Raw genomic sequence first — 22,207 nt, forward strand, 5'->3', positions numbered from 1 at the left:
GCTCCGGTGCGGTAATATATCGATCGCAGACCGTATGATGCGGTGGAACCTCAGTGACACGTTTAGCTATAAATTTCTTGGCTTCCGAGATCCGGATGATCTTCATCGTCCCGGCTACAGAATCTTTCTTGTACTAGTATATTCAGGGTTTTCTTCATCTCATCGAATTCTGATGCTAACCGCGCCACAACATCTGCATCCCGATCCATCTTTCTCTTACGGCTTCTGTAACCGTACGGGTCATCGTCCTGGGAGAACCCTATTTTCAACGGAATGGCCCCCATGCCTCATACACGTCCTCCGTGTCCAGGATTCCCGAGGGCTTTTGTCAGCGCGTCATTCTCTCTGTTCAACTTGATCTTCCCCTCTTGAGCATCCCTCATTGCGTCAATAAGGGCTTGGGTGGGTTTAAACGTTTTGTTCTGGTGAACACACGCCCCTGCCTCCGGGTGTAGCGTTCTCCCATGTCCGTACCACCAGCTTTTGGCCCTTGGGTCCCATCCCTCTGTACCTAGAGGGATTCCTCGCACCCTCAGGTCGTTCTCCATCTTCTCCCACTTAGGCTCCGAAAGGCGATACCCTCCTGGCCCCATAATATGATTGTACTCCTTCTTAGCCGCATTTTCCTTATATTTTTCGATATTTCAGTGAACTGCTCCGATTTCTTTTGCCTCACAAATTCTGGCCAATCATCTTTCAGTTTCTCATATTGTCCTTTGAAATCCGGAGTCTTGTTCTGGTTGACATAGTCACGGGCTAGATTTTGCTTGAATTTTCGGAATGCGTCGGCCATCTTATTAAGAGCGAACTGTTTGACTAGCCTTCTCCTCTCCTTGTTTTCCGGAATCTTGTTACCCAATTCATCGAATTTGTTGTATTCCGGAGGTAGAACGAAATGTTCCATAAGCTTTTTCAAGCAATCTTTTTTTGTTCTCTTCTCGACAAAACTGAAGCCAAGACGTGCCTTCTTTGGCTCATTCCACTCCTGGACGGTGATCGAGACGTTGTCTCTAACAACGGCTCCGCATTGGTTGATAAACTTGGTGGAGTTCTTGTGGGGCTCCAGCGGCTTGCCGGTTGCAGCGACAACCTCGATGGTATATGTTTCTCCTTGTTTCAGCGTCTTGGTTGCGCCACGCTTTGACGACGTACTCGATTGTTTCGACGATCCGCACGAGGGATAAAATAAGAAAGAGAGTCGCGCGCGTTAGTACACACATATTTATTCAAATCGGTAAGTTTGTATCACCGGAGGCTCAATGTATATATATACCTCGCCGGAGGTGGTTGCTACTTGCAATTGAAGATCGTCGTTTATCGACGTTTCTTCGTCATCATCTCGCTGACGGCCTTCATCTTGACCGTCAAGGTTCAGATAAGAAGAGATATCCTCTTCTTCATCTTCTTCGGTCGGCACATAAAGAACATCGCCGTTTATGAGGCCAATTATATGTTCTTCAGCTTCCGGATCATAGTTGTCCATAATCGGGTCAGCTCTATCGTCCGCCATATGTCAGTCCTGAAAACATGTAGTAAAAACTAATTAATTAAGTGAAGAAGGGGGGCGGTGGCGGTGGCGAAAGGGGGGCGGTGGCGGTGGCGGTGGCGAAAGGGCGGTGGCAAAGGGGAGTCCGACTACGACTTGGCCAGCATTATCACATCTCTTCTACATATAAAGAGAGAGGGCGACGAGGGAGACGAGAGGGGGACGCGTATTAGATGTGTATATGCGGATGATCGATCTCGCCTCGCAGTGACCGCGTGACCGAGAGACCGCCGCTACCTCTGCCAATGGACTGGGTGATTGGCGTGGCCGTTCCGCGCCGGTATATATAGGGACACCCCAACGCCGGGGGTCGAAGGCGGAGCAGGAGGAGGCGGAGCGAGGGTACTACGTAGGAGAGGGCGAGGAAGGGGTGGGAGAGGGTGTCGCGGAAGAGCGCGAGACGGGGCGGCAGACGACAGCGTCACGGAAAGGGAGGCAGAGGAGGACAGAACTTCGCGTCGAGGGCGGCGAGGGTGGCGATCCTCTCTCTCGTAAAAAAACAAAAAAAAAAACCCGCGCGTATACGGAGGGGCGGCGAGGGCCTCGCCGCCCCCTCCGTATACACGCGGGGTCGGTGCGTTAACAAAATTAGCACTATTTTAGGTTTTCAAAATTTTAAGTTTTCAAATTGTTAAGTTTACAAAATTTTAAGTCAATTTTGTTTAACAAATTAATTGTGAGTTCATGAAAAAAAACAAGAAAAGGGCCGCCGGTCGGCCCCTTCGATCTGCGCTCTCCCTCTCCTCTCTCTGTAACGGCGCGCGCGGCGGTGCAGGCGGCGGGCGACGCGGGCGGCGGGCGAGGGCGGCGCGGGCGGCGGCCGCGCGCGGCGCGAAGTACACACGGGCGGACGAGAGTGGCGCAGCGACGTACGACGACGGGGCGACGGCGAGCGACGGGGCGACGGCGACGACGGCGACAACGAGGGCGGGCGAGGATCGGCGCGGCGCTGCAGTGAAGGGGTTCGGCGGAGAAGACGAGTGGCGCGGCCGTTTCACGCCGCGCAAATTTATAGGACCCCCCTTTAGTCGCGGTTGGTGTTTCAAACCGCGACTAAAGGGGTACCTTTAGTCGCGGTTGGCCAGACCAACCGCGACTAAAGGGTTTTTTCGCCGGGTTTTTCGTTCCCGCGCGCAAAGACCTTTAGTCGCGGTTGGCCTATTTTTCAAATTACTTTTCTTTTTCAAAATGTTAAAAATATATATAATATATCAATAAATTCAGAAAAATAAAACTAATTCATTTCAAAATCTTAAAATACAAATAATATATCAAAAATTTCAGAAAAATAAAACTAATTCAATTCAAAATCTTAAGAATATAAATAATATATATAAAAAATCAGAAAAATAAAACTAATTCAATTAAAAATCTTAAAATTACAAATAATATATCAAAAAAATTCAGAAAAATAAAACTAATTTATTTCAAAATGTTAAAAATACAAATAGTATATCAAAAAATTAAGAAAAGTAAAACTAATTCAATTCAAAATGTTAAAAATACAAAAAATATATCAAAAAATCAAAAAATAGAACTAATTCATTTCAAATATTAAAATACAAATAATATATCAAAAAAATCATAAAAATAGAACTAATTATGTTTCCTCGGTTTGCTACTCATGTCCTTGACATAGAAAACCTGAGCGACATCTTTCGCTAGGACGAATGGTTCGTCAAGGTAACCAAGATTGTTGAAATCCACCATTGTCATTCTGTATTGCTAGTCCACCTTTACCCCACCTCCTGTTATCCTGAACCATTTGCACCGGAACAAAGGGACCTTAAAGGAGGGTCGATAGTCAAGTTCCCATATCTCCTCTATGTAACCATAATATGTGACCTTTTGCCCATTCTCGATTGGTGCATCAAAGCGGACACCACTGTTTTGGTTGGTGCTCTTTTTATCTTGGGCGATCGTGTAAAATGTATTCCCATTTATCTCGTACCCTTAGAAAGTCGTTATAGTCGAAGATGGTGTCTTGGCTAACATGTACAGCTGATCTCCAACATCATTGTCATTCATTAAATGTTTTCTCAACCAACTGCCGAAAGTCTCCATGTGGGCCTTCCTAATCCAGGATTCAGGCTTCCCCGGGTTGTCCGAGCGTAAAATATTCTTGTGTTTCTCAAAGTACGGAGCCACCAAGCTAGAATTGGTCGAACTGTGTGGTGTGCTTCGATCATAGAATGGCCGTCCATACATATCGTTGATTTCCTTCCGATCGTGCCTTTTCCACTTAGTCTCCCCTCGTGCCGCGATCGAGGAAGACCAATCGGCTTAAGGTCGAGGAACAAAGTCAACACAAAACTCAATTACCTCCTCATTTCCATAGCCCTTGGCAATGCTTCCTTCGGCCTAGCACGGTTACGAACATATTTCTTTAATACTCCCATGAACCTCTCAAAGGGGAACATATTGTGTAGAAATACGGGACCGAGGATGGAAATCTCTTCGACTAGGTGAACCAGGAGGTGAGTCATAATATTGAAGAAGGATGGCGGGAACACCAACTCGAAACTGACAAGACATTGGACCACATCGTTCTGTAGCCGTGGTAGATCTTCTGGATTGATTACCTTCTGAGAGATTGCATTGAGGAATGCACATAACTTCACAATGGCTACTCTAACATTTTCCGGTAGGAGCCCCCTCAAAGCAATCGGAAGCAATTGCGTCATAATCACGTGGCAGTCGTGAGACTTCAGGTTTTGGAACTTTTTGTCCGCCATGTTTATTATTCCCTTTATATTCGACGAGAATCCAGACGGGACCTTCATACTGCTCAGGCATTCAAAAAAGATGGCCTTCTCTTCTTTGGTAAGAGCGTAGCTGGCACAACCTTGAAACCATTCCGGATGCCGGTTATCAGGGTCTTTCAAACGTTGCTGGTCCTACCGTGCTTCCTTTGTATCATTTGTCTTCCCATACACGCCCAAGAAGCTTAGCAGGTTCACACAAATATTCTTCGTAACATGCATCACGTCGATTGCAGAGCGGACATCTAGGACTTTCCAATATTCTAGCTCCCAAAATATAGATTTCTTCTTCCACATGGGTGCGTGCCCGTCGGCTCCCTCGCGGAACCGATTGCCCGCCAGGACCCTTTCCAAAGATGACTTTCAAATCCTTGACCATATCAAATACCTCCGCACCGGTACATTCCGTGAGCTTCGGCCGTGATCTGCCTTGCCGTTGAAATGCTTGCCTTTCTTTCTTACGTTATGATATCGGTGAAGAAATCGACGATGCCCCAGGTACACGTTCTTCTTACAATTTGGCAAATACACACTTTCAGTCTCATGTAAGCAGTGCGTGCATGCATTGTATCCCTTATTTGTCTATCCCGATAGGTTACTAAGAGCAGGCCAATCGTTCATGGTTACGAAAAGCAACGCTCGTAGGTCAAATTCCTCTTCTTTGTGCTCATCCCACACACGTACACCAGGTCTGCCCTACAAGCGTAAAAGTTCATCAACTAATGGTCTTAGGTACACATCGATGTCGTTGCCGGATTGCTTCGGACCTTGGATGAGCAACGGCATCATAATGAACTTCCGCTTCATGCACAACCAAGGAGGAAGGTTGTAGATGCATAGAGTCACGGGCCAGTGCTATGGCTGGAGCTCCCTCGCCAAAAGGAATCATGCCATCTGTACTTAGACCAAATCTCATGTTCCTTGGGTCAGCTGCAAAATCTTTAAACTCTCTGTCGATCTTTCTCCATTGCATTCCATCTGCGGGGTGTCTCAACTCCCCGTCCGACTTACGGTCCTCTTTGTGCCATCGCAACAACTTAGCATGCTCTTTGTTCCCGAACAGACGTTTCAACCGTGGTATTATAGGAGCATACCACATCACCTTGGCGGGAACCCTCTTCCCGGGTTTCTCGGCCTCAACATCGTCCACCGGGGTCATCGCCTCTCGATCTTATAACGCAATGCGAGTGCATACCGGGCATTCATTCAAATTCTCGTATTCACCACGGTAGAGGATGCGATCGTTAATGCATGCATGTATCTTCGGAACCTCTAAACCTAGAGGGCGAGACAACCTTCTTTGCTTCGTACGTGCGGCGGGCAACTCGTTATTCTTTGGAAACATATTCTTCATCATTTTCAGCAAATTTTCAAATCCCGAGTCGGATAGACCTTCCGTGCCTTCCATTTCGAGCAAATCCGGTGTGCAGCCCAACTTTTCGGACCATTATCGCATCCGGGTACGGCGACTTTTTGTGATCCTCTAACATGCGATCCAAATTCTTCCTCTCCTTTTCGGTTCGCAGCCTCTCCGTGCATCAGCAATGGTCCGACCAAGATCATCGGCGGGCTCATCACGTGCCTCTTCTTCACCTTCCCTTCACCTTCCCCTTCACCTTCCCCTTCACCTTCCCCTTCACCTTCCCCACCTTCAGCATCCTCCATGAAAGTATCACCGAAATGATCAAGATAGTTGTCATCGATGAAATCATCCCCTTCTTCATCTTCTTCCATTATAACCCCTCTTTCTCCATGCTTGGTCCAACAATTATAGCTTGGCATGAAACCCTTCCGAAGCAGGTGCATGTGAACGTCTCTTGAGGAAGAGTAACCCTACTGATTCTTACAGGCAACACATGGACAGATAGCAAAAACCCCCCTGCTTGTTCGCATTAGCCACTACGAGGAAATCTTTCAAACCCGTAATGAACTCGCCGGAGAGTCGGTTACCGTACATCCATTACCGATTCATCTGCATTATTATAATATAAAATATATAATTAACCATCATGCATTTAACTAACTAGCTACAAACAATAGAAATTAAACAATGAACTACACACATGCATATTTTATCAATGACACATGAAAGGTTCAAGTTGCTAACCGCGATCGAGGAGGAAAAAATAAATGAGGAAGCTCAAGTGTGGCTCCGACACTTCATATCATGTTTGTTTCATGCTCTTGGGGAATTTCATCAAACACCTTGTGTGCATAAGAGGAACCAAAAGCAAACCTAACACCCCCTTGTGAAGTTTGTGAAGAGAAGTGGCACCAAATGGCTAAGTGCTGTGAGCTGAGGTCCTTTTATAGGGATGGGCCTTTAGTCCCGGTTGGCCTGGCCAACCACGACTAAAGGCCTTCGGCCGAGCTCGAGGACCTTTAGTCGCGGTTGGCTCTGGCCAACGGCGACTAAAGCCCCTCCCGTACACCGGCGGCCACCGAGCGCGGCCGGGCCCAGGTCTTTAGTCGCGGTTCGCCTCCCGAACCGCGACTAAAGACCCCGTGATAAATTCCTTTGGCCACAAATAATGTTGCCCAATGGTGCGCTGATTTATTGGGGAAGTAAGAGCATCTCCAGCCGCGTCCCCAAAACGTCCCCCAAAACAATTTGGGGCGCGCCGGACCAAAAAACCGTTTCAGCCGCATCCTTCAAACCTGAATTTTGTCCGGCGCGCCCCGATACGGTGTCCGGCTCCCCGAGCCCGTCCCCGTCCCACATGGGACGCTCCGGGCACGCCGGACACAACGAAAAGCGAGGCGGGGAGTGGCAGGGCCGACCCGTCAGCGGCACAGTTAATTTTAACTTAACCGTCGCCTACCTCGCGACGGAAGTTATTCGCGCGCAGTGACACACGGCGACATCTTTGACTTAATGGCGACGGAGGGGCAGGCGAGACGTCTCGTCGGTGCTGCGCAGCCTCCACGCGTAGCCGGCGTTCGCACGCCACCGCCCGTTCCCGCGCGATCTTCCCGCCTCTTCTCGCCTGTTCCCGCACTTTCTTCCCGACGCCGGCGTCTATAAAAGGTCTCCCGGCTCAATGGTAGCCACCACACCCGCCGGCAACAAACACAGCCCTCGTCGCTCCACCGGCGTCTCCTCCACCACCAGTGGCAATGGCGAACCGCCCCGGCGCTGGCCACTTCCCTCCACCGCCGTCTCCTCCACTTCCAGTCCCGGAATCGCAGGTCGACACCGACCCCGCGGCCCGGGAAGAGCGGCGGCGGCGAGGGATGCAGAACTGGCGTGCACACCGTCAACAGCGGCGGGAGGCACTCGAGCAGCAGGCCCGCCAGTAGCGTGAGGCGGCGCATGCGGCGGATCTAGCGGCGTTCTGCGCCCATGGCCCCGCTGCTGACGAGGTCGTGGCGGCAGCAGCGTGGCACGAGCAGCAGTGCGACACCGTTGCGGCGTTCGACGCCTCGACGTGAGAAGAGGCGGCGCCGGACGGAGGAGATGGAGCAGCGGTGGGCTGATGAGCGCCAGCGCCAGCGCGATGAGCGGGAGGCGCTGTACCATGAACGGCGGAAGGCGATCGAGCGCCGGCGGCGGGACTCGATCGAGCGCCAGCAGCAGCTGGCGGCGGAGGAGCGTCAGCAGCGGGAGGCGGCGCTGGCAGCGATCAGGGGGAGGCGGGCGGACCAGCTGGCGGCGGAGGCCGACGTGTTGGCGGCGGCGATGATGGAGGCGCCAACAGATGTGGAGGAGGAGGCGCCAATGGAGGAGGAGGCCGAGGCGGAGGAGACCGAGGTGGAGGACGACGACGACGACGAGTTTGAGTGGTCCGACGACGACGAGCCGCACCCGGACGAGACGGCCGATCAGCAACGCGCGCTCGTCGAGTCCTTCGAGTCGGAGAAGAAGCTCCAGGACGACGCCCGTGCCCACGAAGAGGCGCAGATTCGTCGCGCCGTCGAGCTCTCCCTCCAGGCGGTGCAGCAGGGGAGGGCGGAGGAGGACGCGCGGCTGGAGCGGTGGCGTCTGGCAACCGCCCAATGCAAGGAGAGGAGGCGCAGGAGGAGCTGCGGCGTATGGGAGGCGACGACGGGGCGTGGCCGTCGAACGCACCGTCGGGCGGTCAGTAGTCTAGGTTTAGATGAAATCTAGCCGTTTTCATTCAAAATTTGTAATATATAATAAAATCTGAATGAAAACCTTTATTTTCGTGCACCAATATTTATTTGGGGGCGGCACCTGGGGGACGCGGCTGGGAAGCGACGTCCCCCAAACGCGGCACCAACAAAACACGTCCCCCAAACGCTCAATCCGGCGCGTTTTCAGGGACGGTTTGGGGGACGCGACTGGAAATGCTCTAACGCGCACCGGGGGACTCACGGTGTCACCGCGGCCGGCTGGGATTTAGTAAGTTCTTGACTGCGTTAGGGCATGTCCAGCGGCGCGACGCATTTTAGCGTCCGGAAATATCCGCGCGCGTCCGTTTGCGTCGGTCGAAATGGTCGAAATCGACCGCGCGTCCGTTTGCGTCGGGGGTGGCTCCAACGGCACGACGCATTTTTTGGCCGAAACATTTTTTTAAAACACGAACACATAATTTACATAGTTTAAACATGAAAAAAAAACCCAAACGCCTACTGCTGCTCGTCGTCCCTGTCGAGCACGATGAGCTCCGGTATCGCTCACGGCCAGTTGCCATCCGGGGGAGCGTACGCCGGGCGCGCCAGCGGTGCTGGAGGTGGAGGCGCCCAGGGTTGCGGCGGTGGAGGCGCCCAGGGATGCAGCTGTGGAGGAGGAGCCCAGGGGTTGTACGGTGGCGGTTGTGGCGCCGCCGAGTCCTGTAGAGCCTGTCGAAGGGCTTCATCCTCCGACAGGCCCGGTGGCATGACGCCGGTGGCATAGCGGGGCAGCGGCGGCTGCACAGGCGGGTCATTCTCGGAGACAAGGACGCCAAGCTTCGCCATCTCGTCGTCCGTCATGTTCTCCGGGAACTCGAAATTGCGGCCCTCCGCCATGGCCTGCTGCCATTCGTGGAAGACGGCCGCGACGTAGTCATCGGTGTCGTCGTTCACCTCCTCGTTATGGTACGTGAGCGCCTCGATGTAGTCGTCCTCGTCGTCGTAGGCGTCGTCGTCGTGGTCGTCGTCGTCGTCGTTGTACTGCGCGCGCGTCGGCGGCTGCTGACGACGCGTCGGCGCCTCCTGTCTTCGTGGACGAGTCGGCGGTGCACGCGCGAAGGGAAAATCTCTGTCGCCCATGAAGCCCGCCCTTCTCCTCCTATCCATCTCGGTCAACAGATATGTACGCCAACTTGCGGAGTCGATGGCGTACGCCGTATCGGCGCGGAGGTCCGGCGGCAGGTACCGCCTCCTTCGCCGGATCTCCGCGCTCCGATCAGGCTCGCGCGCAGGACTGGAGGGATGGGCACCCGGCGGCAGCTGAGCCGCCAGCCGCCAGACAGTTGCACGCCGGACCAGGCCTCGCACGACAACCATTTGTCGTGCATGAGCCTCCCCAGCGTGACCGGCAGCGTCACCCTCTTGCTGCCGCTGCCGGAAGCCTCGAAGTCGTTCTTCTTCCCCATGGCGCTGCGACGGTGGTGGTGCGAGTGGAGTTGTGGGCGAAGGAGGAACGCGGTCGGTGGACTTTTAAGGGCGGCCGCGCGCGAGATACGATGCCTTGAAGGCGGCGCAGAAGCCCAGCCGCCGCCCGCCAATGCGTGCAGAACAGGCAGTCAAGCTATTGATGGCGAAAGTTGCGGCGCAGACGCGGAAGCGCTGACCGCCAAAGCGATGCCCTCGATGTAGACTCGCTGCCAGGCGGGCCGATAGAGACGCGAGCGGATACTTTGCGCCTCCGTGCAGCGTCCGCACAGACGCAAACCTGCCGCATATTACTTTGCATCGCGCCGCTGGAGGTGGTGCCAGACGCATTTTCGCTCGCGCCGCTGGACATGTCCTTAGCTTCTTCCCGTTCCCCTCTCTCTCCTCGCCGCGCCTGGCTCTGGCGGCATATAAATCGGCGTCGTCCGTATCGTCTCGCGCTCTCCCCGCCCCCTCTTTGACCCCGCCCAACAAGCCAACATCACGGATGGCGCGCACCACCGTGTCGGGGTCCATGGCCTAGCCCTTCCCCTACCCACATCACGGCCCTGCCAAACTGTCGTATGTACCTTCTCCCCTCACTCCCTCCTTCACTCGGTCAGTCCATCCCTCGTCCCTCTCAGAGCAGGGGACGACCGTCGTCTCGCCGACCGATCTCCGGTGAGTGGGTAAACCACACCAGCCTGCCTCGTCATCTTGCCGCTTCTTCGCGCGTCTGTTTGTTCGATCTCTTGACGAGTTTGTTTTGCCCGCAGTTCTCGCGGGCTCTGCTCTGCCGCCGCGGCGACCGCCATTGGAGGCCCGGGTGGCGATAGCTCTGAACCTGCCGAGTCAAGAAGGCGTCGCTGGGAAGGACGGACACGAGGAGGACGGAGATGGGGAGATCCGCGTTGTTCGTAAGTTCCCTCTGATAACTCCTGTTTCGTGATCTCCTTTGGGGCGGCGCGCGAGAAGGGACGGATGCCGCCTGATATTGCGGTAGTGGCTGGTAGGGTTCTAGGGTGTGATCCGTCCCAATGCGCTCCCCGCTCTTGCCGGGTGAGTGGTTAGCCGTGGCGGCCGCGGTGATCCGGTAGAAAAACTTTGAGGGAGGCGGCGTTCCAAGCCGAGTGATCTTTCTCGGGGTTGTGTCAGCCTCGTGTCATCTCACTGTTCGAATGCTGATTTTGGAATTCTTGATAGGCCTCAGATATAATATGGTTATTGCCGCGTTACTGATCCGCTATTTTGTGTTGGGTATCAAGAAGTGGTTCAGGTTTGCTGTCCTTTTAATTTTATACAAGTGATCGCAAGGGGACAAGGGGATGTTCTTCAGAAACATGCCGGAAAAATAAGTGATATCGCGCTAGAGTGCTATGATACTGTAAAGCACGAATTAGTTCAGATTTCAGTATAATTTTTGTTCCCGGCGAGGCACTGATTTGATTACTCTATGTGTTGACAGCCTGCTTGAGTTCCATCCTATGATATTTTTTGCTCATGATGCTAAAATTTATATTTATTGCCTCCAATTTACGTAATTGCTACTGACTTTTTTTCTTCTTTTGGAATTTCTCCTAGGTGTTTCAGTTTCTGGTTTTCGTAACCATATTTGAGACCCAATGGTCAAGTGTATCTGGCATATACTGCAAGGACATGGCATCGACGGTGTATCGACCTCATAGTGTCACGCTTACCGAATTCGGTGCCGTTGGAGATGGCAAGACTCTTAATACAAAATCATTCCAAAATGCCATATTCTACCTCAATTCGTTCGCGGACAAGGGTGGCGCACAGCTTTTTGTGCCTGCTGGAAGGTGGCTAACCGGGGGGTTTAATCTAATCAGCCATCTAACTTTGTCACTAGACAAAGATGCAGTAATTATTGGATCCCCGGTGAGTTTTTGCACATAATAATCTCCTCTCAGTTACTATTTTGAACCTTATGTTTTTTGGCATGGTTAATATGCACATAATATTTATAATGCCATGTTGATGATAATTTCGTTTGTAGCTAAAAGAACATGAGAAATAAATGGGCAACTAAGTCTTCTTGTAATATTTCTTATATGCTTTATAAATGCGGTTTGTGTGAAGTACTGAAGTTCAGTAAACGCAATTGACCACTTAGCAATAAATTCGAACTTCATTGGATTGAAAAGGTTGTATTTGCAGGACTCATCCGATTGGCCACTTATGGATCCTCTCCCTTCCTATGGGCGTGGTAGAGAGCTTCCTGGAAAAAGACATCAAAGTCTAATATTTGGATGGAATCTGACCGATGTAATAATTACTGGTTAGTAAGTACTATATTTTGGCTCACCCATATTCTTTGGTCATTAGGCTTCCAAGTTTGCAAGTAAGTAAATCTGGTACATTTACAGGCGCTAATGGTACGATTGATGGTCAAGGAGTTGTTTGGTGGGATTGGTTTCATAACCACAAGCTAAACTATACAAGGCCGCATCTTATCGAGTTGATGTACTCCACCAATGTTGTTATATCAAATCTGACATTCAAGAATTCCCCATTTTGGAATATCCATCCTGTGTATTGCAGGTAGGTCTCTATACAACCTCTTCATTTCTGTTTAGACATATGAATTTATCGAGAAATGACAATTTATTAACTAGAGTGCTCTCCTAAATAACCAGCCAAGTGCTTGTCGAGCATGTCACGATCCTAGCTCCTTTGGATTCACCAAACACCGATGGTATTAATCCAGGTAATAGGGAGTTCTGAATTTTTTTCCCACTCCCTTCAACTTTATACCCTTGTTAGTGGCGTGCATGATTATGTCCCCATTCAATAATATATTTGGAAAACAAAGGATAAATACATTGGTACTTGCAATATCATTTATCATATTCTCTCTTGAATGATATTTTCCTTCCTATCTGTTTCAAAGTTATCTTGAACTTACATCTATAGCTGAGATTTTCGTTTAGCATGCAAACATTTGTTTATGATTGATTTGGTTACCAGTATAGATTGCAGCTAGCCACTTTGGTTCCGTTGTGTCGTATATCTAAATAACTAGGTTACATTTGCATAGACACATAATATTCTGAATTGAGAGTTCCATCTCATGATTTTTCATATGCTACAATAAGCTTTAGTATAACCTTCCTGAAATATAACAATTTGTTCTATTTGCCTTTGTTGTACTAATGGAACTCAATGTTCATCTAGATTCATCCACAAATGTTTGCATCAATCATTGTTATGTCAGAAATGGAGGCGATGTTACTGCCATCAAAAGTGGTTGGGATCAGTATGGAATTACTTTTGCTCGTCCCAGCTCCAATATCAGCATCAGCAACATCACCGGAGAGACAAGAGGTGGTGCAGGAATTGCCATTGGAAGCGAGATGTCAGGTGGTATATCCGAAGTCCGAGCTGAGGGCGTCCGCATTGTGAACTCATTGCATGGGATCAGAGTCAAGACCGCTCCGGGACGTGGAGGGTATGTGACGAACGTGTATGTAGCTGATGTGAGCATGCACAATGTTTCGATGGCCATCAGGATCACAGGGAACTATGGCGAGCATCCTGATAACAACTATGACAGGAATGCTCTCCCTGTGATAAGCAATATCACTATAGAGAACGTCGTTGGCGCTAGTGTTGGTGTTGCTGGCATCTTGGAGGGCATTCAGGGCGACAACTTCAGTAGCATTTGCATCTCCAATGTTTCACTCAGCGTACAATCCAGACATCCATGGAGTTGTTCGCTTATCGAAGGTTATTCAAACTATGTGACCCCAGAGTCGTGCGAGCAACTCAGTTCAAATTCTGGTCAGACACCAGTCTGCTATAGTGGTGTTAGTTTCTCACCAAGTCAAATACGCGCACACCCACATAGGAACATCGCCGGTGGCTTGGTAGATTTTGTACTTCATTTGGCCTCAAATATAGTGTAGCTACACTGCGTCCAGTTAGCCATGTACATCTTATTCTTCTGATCCGTTTTGCTTAGCATGCAGTTTTTTTGTATATATCTTTGCTGATAAGTGTTAATGAATCTGGCACATTGTGTTACAATCTTCGGTTTTCGCACTATATGTTTGCATAGCCTTGTTGGAACATGAGAGCAAGCAAGATTGACGTATGATTCATTTTTTGAATATAAATCTAAGAACATGTAATTTTAACGTGTCCTAACTTGTGATTTAGGATCCTCCACTAGTTTGAGTAGCAAGAGATCACATTTATGCATGAACCGAAATGCATGATGAAACTCTGTATCACAAGGCTAGAACACGCCATATTTAGTGATTCCTGCTATTTAAATTATGAAATATTGTATTTACATTTCAGTGAGAAAAATAACGAAGATGGCTGGTTGATGATGAAAGTCTTGTTGTCATCAGAGAATGCATTAAAAATCATTACCTCGCATTTAAAGACTAGATGAAAGGGCAAAGGTAGATACTGGAAAGTGGAAACTAATACAACCTCTGGCCTGAATTACTTGTCCTGTATGCACAAGCAATATTGCTATAAATCTGATAAATGCTGCGACAAGTAAATGGGGCCAAAGGGAGCACAAAAATCTGCTCATGAACAATGACATACTTGTTCCTCGCTAATTGAAGTATAATGATAAATCAATTATTTATATTCAAATAGGTACTTTTTGACAAATCACCAATGACAGAATATATGTTGACAATTACATTATTATTTCAGAGGATCGGGGGCTTTACAGACGTGAAATCCCACCATATCTTTACCTACACATTTGTACATTCGAAATTTTCTCAAAGACTTGTTAATCAACCAGGGCACCATTGCCATCTACATGTTTTATCTCGTTGGCCTTCTGGTTGTTCCTCGCAGCATCAGCAATAAAATCATCAAATCCAATAGCGATAGCAGCACTCAACAGATTGTTAATTAAGGATGCCACTGTATTCTACCAGACGAAGAATGCTAAGGTAAGGAGTGAACCTTGAAACAGGATAGATGAACAACATCAAAGAAAATTGGGCAAGGCTCACATGATTAATACATTTCGCAATCTGGTAACTCAATTTTTCAAAGTTTTTTGCAAGCCTAGAGTAAAAGCGAGACCCTGGTTAGTGGGACAGATAACCAAATGATGGAGAGGATCTAATATAAAAAGCGAAATTGCCAATGGTAACTCATCCATCATTTACCTTTCTGATGGAAAATAAAACATTATTATGCCGGTAGAGTTTATCTGCATTTTTATGGAACTTAAACCTATCTCTTGTGTACTGAAGTAGTCTACTAGCATAAAGTAGCTTTATCTGCATCACTTTATCTCCATGTTGGAATAGGCAACTTTATGTAGTTACACTGAAGTAGCTTCATTTTTTAAGACACTGAAGTTGCTTAATTTGATAATGTGATACAAGATAATATCAGTACTAATATGAGAATCAGGAAAATCTAAAAGATGAAGCATGTTCAAGATTGAGCGAAGAGATTAAAACATAAAACCCTTTGCCAGAAGAAAGTTGTACTAATTCCAAAAGCATTAAGCGGGAACTGGGACTACTACAAGAAAATACTTACGATGTATCAAAATGTAAACAGCAAGCACCAAGTAGTTGGTGGCCTCTGTACATAGGGCACCCTACCTCTCCTATCGCAGTAACTTCAGCATGTGGAGGATGAGGATCAGTGTAATTCAGAACCATGTGATGGCAGCTAACTATCACTTCAGTCATTGCGGACAACAACTGCACCAAATGGGCCTCCATGGCTACAGTCCACTCTTCGGTAGGCTTCTTCTACTGCTTTTGATAAGAACCTGTGATCCCTGTCCTGTACAGTTGTTTAATGCAGCAAAGCGTAAACAAGTAAGTCTTTTTGAACACTTTTCAATTACAGAAAATAACAAATCCCTTTGTTGCAGTGCATTATGAACGAGAGATAGCAGATGGATACTAATAACTAGTACCTTCCTGATGACCGGGAAATGCAGAGATGATTACATCATTGGCCTCCAAAACTACATAAGGAAGCAAGATAATTTATGAGGAACGGTTAAATGAGATCTTGCGCATGATTTTAGTCAAAACTTAAACTGTAGCACCTAGCTAGAACAACTTATGAAATGAAAAAAAAGATTATCTCATAAACAAAAAAGATGCCCATGAAATCAGAAGATTGTAAACAATACTGATATGTAGGACAAGGGAAGTCTGTATGTAACCAGTTTCAAAAAGAAGTTAATAGTAAAAGAAAAAAAGAAATGGAATCAGGCAATCTAACACACCTGCAATCGAAGCACAAATATCTTTCAATATCCTGACATTGTTTTACTCCCATCCATTGACTCATGTACCTACTCTATGATTGTGTATAGTCTGCACCGTTCACAGATATTCCAAGAATTCCTAGTTTTGACTAATGCAGCACCCTGTCTCACTGTCTGTGCTTTGTGCTCTGTTTCAATGCGCACCATTGCCCTGTTTTCTGCAAGTGCCTACAAAGCAAACAAATTAAGCATGGAAAGCAGGATCACACAAGTTTTGATGTGCCCAAACTCGTGAGTAGGGATTCTCCATTAAAATTTTAGCAGCAATAAATGATAGTTGGATGCCTCGGGATTCCGGACCTGGCTCGCACTGCTACCAGCCTGAGGGCGAGGTGGATTTGGAGGATGCATACTGATCCCCTGCGACCTTGGTGCGGGCTGGACATGAACTTCTCGAAGACGGAGTTGGATGCCTTCGCGGTCTCCACCACCATGGTGACCGGGAACGGGGAATCCGCCCTCTTCTGGGAGGACAGATGGTTGGACGGCAAAGCCATGAAGGAGGTGGCGCCTGAGGTATATGCGCTGGTACCAAAGCGCCGGAGAAAGACGCGTACGGTCCGCCAAGCACTGATGGACCGCACCTGGATCGCTGACATAGTAGGGGCACCAAGCGCCCTGGCACTATGGAAGTACGTGCAGCTGTGGAGCTGACTCAGGGATACCCAACTCTCGGCGGATTCGGATAGGATGGTTTGGCGTTGGACGCCGGATGGCCAGTACTCCTCCAGTTCTTGCTATGACTCCCTCTTCCAAGGGGCGATAATTGCAGGCTACTGGAAACTGAACTGGAAATCCTGGGCGCCGCCAAGGGTGAAATTCTTCTTGTGGCTGGCCTGTCTTGACAGATGTTGGACGGGGGAGAGGCTGGCCAGACGGGGATTGCCGCATACCCCCAACTGCCCGCTCTGCGACCAGTCCACGGAGAACATGCGCCATCTTCTCACAGGCTGCTCGTTCTCCAGGATGGTTTGGTTTGAGGTGTTGTCGTGGATCCGATCCACTTCAAGCCCTCCCATGGCTGAGGGTGACTTCGCGGAGTGGTGGTCCCTGGCGGTGCGGGCCGCCCCTCGCCAGCTACGCAAAGGCACTTCGTCGGTTATCATGCTTACGGCATGGTGGATATGGAAGCATCGAAACGCGGTGGTCTTCGACAACGCGCGGCCTTCGGTGACGACCCTATTCAACGACATCGTGGCGGAGGCGCGGCTATGGGCGGACGCGGGAGCCCGGGGTGTGCGCCTTCTGCTCCCCTAGACTAGGTTTCCTTTTCTTGGGTCGAGAGTTGTATGGCGTGGTGTTCGTCCGGCTTCGGGCTTGTACATGTAACCTTCTTTTCTATCAATGCATCAAAACGCAAGTCTTTTGCGTTTTCGCGAAAAAAGCAATAAATGATAGTTATGCACGAACGGAAATGCTGAGGAAACTCAGTTTCAGGAACTTCTTTGAACCTGGAGTGCAGGATTAGACAGTTAATAACAAATTAAGCATAGAAAGCAGGATCAGAAAAGCTAAGTAAATTATGAAAGGTTGCATTGTTAAATTCCGTAAAGAAAATCAATAAAATGAAGATTGCTTGCTGGTGATGAGGGTCTTGTTGTCACCAGCAATGAATCCAAAATTAGTTCCTCATGGTTGAAGTAAGATCAAATGAAGGAGCAAATTAGAGACTCTAATACGGGAAATCCAAATCGGCACACGGGTGCATATGAACTCGTTGTGTGAAAATACATTTTGAAGTGTTAAAAAATTATGAAGTAAATTTGTGTATGTATATCTAGACATTCTATGCTCACATATAAGTTTTTGGGAAAAAAAAAAATTTGTGTGTCTCGTGTAAAAATGATAAATGTTGATGCTCCAACACGACTAGGTACAGGATATTTTTTCTCTTTTTTGTACATGCCACATAAAATGTTGTTTTTCTACAAAAACTTGTGTACAAACATAAAATGTTAGGATGTACACCAAAACATTATTTCAGAATTTTTTTAACATTTTAACATTTGTTTTTTAATTATTTTGTATAATAGGTGCGTATGCACCTATGAGCCAAAATGCCACCTCCCTCTAATACTAAGCAAATGAAAATGCTTGTTTCTCAAAAATTGAAGCACAATGAGGATCAATGTATTATATTCAAATTATAGTTTGCGGCCCATCACCAATGACATAATGTTGAAGTTACATTATTTGTTATGAACATCAAGGGCTTTGAAATCAAAGTCTTCTCAATTAAACTACACATTAGTACATTCGAAATTTCTCCTTAGTGTTCTCGAAGACTTGTTCAGCAAGCAGAGCTCCATTGCCATCTGCGCGCTTTATCTCCATGTTGGCCTTCTGGTAGAACCCAGTTCCTCTGAGAGCATCAGCAATGAAGTCATCGAATCCAATGGCAATAGCAGCTTCTGCCTTGGCCCCATACACCAGCCTCTGCATGGCAGCATTCAACAAGATTGTTGATTAAGGCTAAAACTATATTCTACCAGATGAAGAATGGTAAGGCAAGGGCTAAGAAATGAACCTTGATCCGGGATAGATGAACAGCACCAAAGCACATGGGGCAAGGTTCGCAGGACGCATACATTTCGCAATCGGAGAGCTCAAGTTTCCCAAGCTTTTTGCAAGCCTAGAGTAAATGCAGGACACTGATTTAGTGGGACAGATAACTAGACAATGGAAATGATCTAATATACATGAAAAACTGCCAATGGTAACTCATTGATCATTTACCTTTGTCATGGAAAAATAAAACATTATTATGCTGGTAGAGTTTATCAGCAGTGTTATGGAACTTAGACCTATGTTTAGTGTACTGAAGTAGTCTACTTTATGCTGGTAGAGTTCATCTACATCGCTTTATCTCCATGTTGGAATGGTCAATGTTATGCAGTTACACTGAAGTAGCTTGTTTTTTTAAAAGACACTGAAGTTCCTTAATTTGATAATGTGATGCAAGATAATATCACTACTAATAAGCATGTACAAGAATGAGAAAAAGATATTAGAACACAAGCCATATCATTTGTGTAGACAGGTGAACGCAATGTATAATACCCTTTGGAAGAAGAAAGTGGTACTAGTTCCAAAAGCATGAAGGGTGAATTGAGTACAACCTACATCAGCAAGTGAGGCTACAAGAAGAAATATATTAAGTACCGAAATGTAAACAGGAAGCACCAGGTAGCTTGCGTCCACATGGCACCCTACCTCTCTTATTGCAGTTACTTCAGCGTGCGCAGTTGGATCAGTGTAATTTAGAACCATGTTATGGCAACTAACTATCACTTCGTCATTGCAGACAACCACTGCACCAAATGGACCTCCATGGCCACAGTCCACTCCTCGGTAAGCTTCTTCAACAGCTTTTGATAGGAACTTGTGATCCCTGTCCTGTACAGCTGTTTAATGCAGCAAAGCGTACACAAGTAAGTCTTTTTGAGCAGTCCTCCAAATAGAGAAAACACAAAAAGCTGGAGAAAAGGACAGAAGACCTTCAATGGTCAAATATGCAATGTCTTGCAGTGCAGTAAGAAGTAGAGAGAGCAAGTGGAAACTAGGAACCAGTACCTTCCTGATGACCAGGAAATGCAGAAGCAACCGCGATGGTTCCATCCTTGGCCTCCACAACTACAAAAGTTACAAAGTAGAGCACCTTATTGAATAAATTAAAGAAAATTCATTGGAAACATAAATGACCTGGCATATACAGACATTTTTCACTCGTATGGCCTGTTGGAGCTGAATCTCTCAGCTCCTTGTTCTACCTCTCACAACTCTCAATCTCACTTTTGCTCACACAAGAATACGCACGCACTCATACTAGCCAAGGGAAGAAGAAAAAGCTTCGCCATGAATACTCTCCCTTGGCACCACCGTGGCTACATCTACTCTCACCTTCTCGTTACCAAATAATCTGATTTACAATGCCTTAATAGCTAGCATGTGCACCATGCGAGGGCAACGACCTGCCCACTAACCAACTAACTCACGGGCTATTCCTATGCCACTAACACATACCATGACCATGACCAGGCTTTGTCCTAGATTCTCTCCACGGTACAAAGACCTGGCCAACATGCACATTATCAATTACATCACTTGGCTTCAGCTCTCCCATGCAGCCGCCTCATACGGCACTGGGCATCTCGCCATCTAGTTGCATTGCACGACCATCACAGGCATCATGCCTTCCGTGCCATGGCTAAAGCTTCACCTGCTTTCCTACGACACCTAAACTGCATGCTCAACAAGAAACTAAAATATGCAGATACATATGTACCAAGATTATGTCTAAAATGTACATTGCCTCATGAGTAATGGATGGCCTACTCTATGGCTGCTCATATTCTAACTGTCCAACAGAACTACTACAGGAATTCCCAATTTGACAGATGCACAACCCTGTCTCAGCTCCGCCTTAATCCACATCATTGCCCTGTTTTGGGCGAGTTGTGCCGACAGAGGACCAGCACTGACAGTGTGGACCAGAACAATTTTGGTACTGATGAGAAAGAAGGAAACTGTGCCCCAATGGAAGAAGACTCAACAATTAAACTAGAACGAACAAAATTATATCCCCATTCCCCACCCCACCGCTCGTAGGACCTGCCTCTAACTGAACCAAACATAGGCTGGGAAGCGTAAAATCCTACTCTATGATCGTGTATAGTCTGCATCTTTCACGGAATTCCCAGTATAACTCCTAGTTTTGATGAATGCGGAACCCTGTCCGTGCTATCGGCGCCATTGCTCTGTTTCGGGCAAGTGCCAACAGAGGAGCAGCACCGACAGTTGGGCCAGAACAGTTTTGGCACTGACGAGAAAGAACACAATTGCGCCCGCCCCAACTGAAGAACACTGCAGCAATCGAAGTACACCGAGCACCGGACCAAATTAGATTCCACCCACCCCATCCCACCCGGCTTAGGCTGTGTCTCTAACTGAACCCGAGCATATGCTGGGAGGACAGCGCATCCTTCCTAACCCACTCCCAGCCCCATCCATTTTCGGACGAAAACAGCTCCCAGGCTCCCACGCTCGTCAGATCTCGAGCCGCGTTCGACAGGAAAAACAAAATCGACGCGATCGGGAGCAGGACGGGCAGACGCGCGCGCGCGAATCGTGGATCAGGAAATTCCGCGAGACGATCGCGTGCGCCACCGCGGAGCTAACCGACCAAGCATTGAGAGAATGGGAGCGGCGTACCCTTGGCTTCGTCCATGGCGACGGCGGGGGAGGGCGAGCGGATCGGCGGAGGTCGCCGAGCGAGCGAGCGAGCGAGGAGATGCGCGTCTGGATGGATGTCTCTGTGCGTGGGAGTGGGAGGAGGTCGCGGGTTGGGTTTGGGTGGTCGGTGCTGCCGTGTGCTCGGGTGGGTACCGTATAAATAAGGCCGCGGCCGGCCGCTGCCAGGTGGGCCCGTAACGTGCTCGTGTGTAGGAACGGGGAAGGCGACGACGCCGATCGACCGGGAGAGTCGTGTTAAACGGAGCGGCGACGCCAGAAGAAAGCAACACGCCACCACCTCTTTTTTTTTTTTGAACAAACCACCTCTCTTGAGGTTGCGGATATGCACTTCCTCCTCTCGATTGGGTGTACATGTGTAGCTGACGTCAACGCACATGGATTTGCATCTCATCGATTATCTCAAGACATATCCGCATCCCTAACATTTTACATGTGGCATGTCTCCCAACAGCCCTTGACAAATTATGCTACTGCCTGTATGTGCAACTTGTGGCACAACCACCGTACCATCCACCCCTTGTGATGGTATATCTATCTCTACAAAGCAAAAATGCTAAGGAGGGAAGCATGTATACTTCTTGCCGGAGGTTCGCCACGGCGTCGATTTCGTTGCCGTTCTCCATGGACGAAGGGCGGCCCCTCCAATCTCAAGGGACGGAGATGGTTGCCTCTTCTAGCCGTGTGCTTTAGGTCTTCTATAACCTCCATGCTATCAAGCCACTGCGGGAGGCCCTCTGATATCGGCGTAGTAGGCTTCCATCTCCACGCCCCAAGTGTCTTTGTCCCCGGCAACATGGAGTTGTACCGCGACGAGCA

The 22,207-nt window shown here is 48.4% G+C and overlaps 2 protein-coding genes and 1 pseudogene across 2 annotated transcripts; 1 reads left to right on the plus strand and 2 right to left on the minus strand.

The window, feature by feature from the left end:
• Positions 1 to 10,622: 10,622 nt before the first annotated feature.
• Positions 10,623 to 13,874, plus strand: LOC124681529 (probable polygalacturonase; the record flags this gene model as incomplete). Its single annotated transcript, XM_047216439.1, has 6 exons — positions 10,623 to 10,759; positions 11,428 to 11,742; positions 12,022 to 12,142; positions 12,231 to 12,405; positions 12,501 to 12,571; positions 13,039 to 13,874. Coding segments are annotated over 6 exons (1,550 nt in total), but the record flags the coding sequence as incomplete, so codon positions are not given.
• A 704-nt stretch (positions 13,875 to 14,578) lies between these two features.
• On the minus strand, positions 14,579 to 16,572 carry LOC124681524 (annotated as a pseudogene).
• A 1,674-nt stretch (positions 16,573 to 18,246) lies between these two features.
• On the minus strand, positions 18,247 to 21,430 carry LOC124681526 (guanosine deaminase). The gene is made up of 5 exons (XM_047216434.1): positions 21,350 to 21,430; positions 19,712 to 19,771; positions 19,352 to 19,542; positions 18,666 to 18,770; positions 18,247 to 18,574 (listed from the first exon to the last, which is right to left on the minus strand). Exons 1-5 carry the CDS (start codon positions 21,363 to 21,365, stop codon positions 18,386 to 18,388), a joined length of 561 nt encoding a protein of 186 aa, XP_047072390.1. The 5' UTR covers positions 21,366 to 21,430; the 3' UTR covers positions 18,247 to 18,385.
• Between the last annotated feature and the right edge of the window lie 777 nt (positions 21,431 to 22,207).

This window comes from Lolium rigidum, unplaced genomic scaffold (genome assembly GCF_022539505.1).
Source record: "Lolium rigidum isolate FL_2022 unplaced genomic scaffold, APGP_CSIRO_Lrig_0.1 contig_46162_1, whole genome shotgun sequence".
NCBI classification, from domain to species: domain Eukaryota; kingdom Viridiplantae; phylum Streptophyta; class Magnoliopsida; order Poales; family Poaceae; genus Lolium; species Lolium rigidum.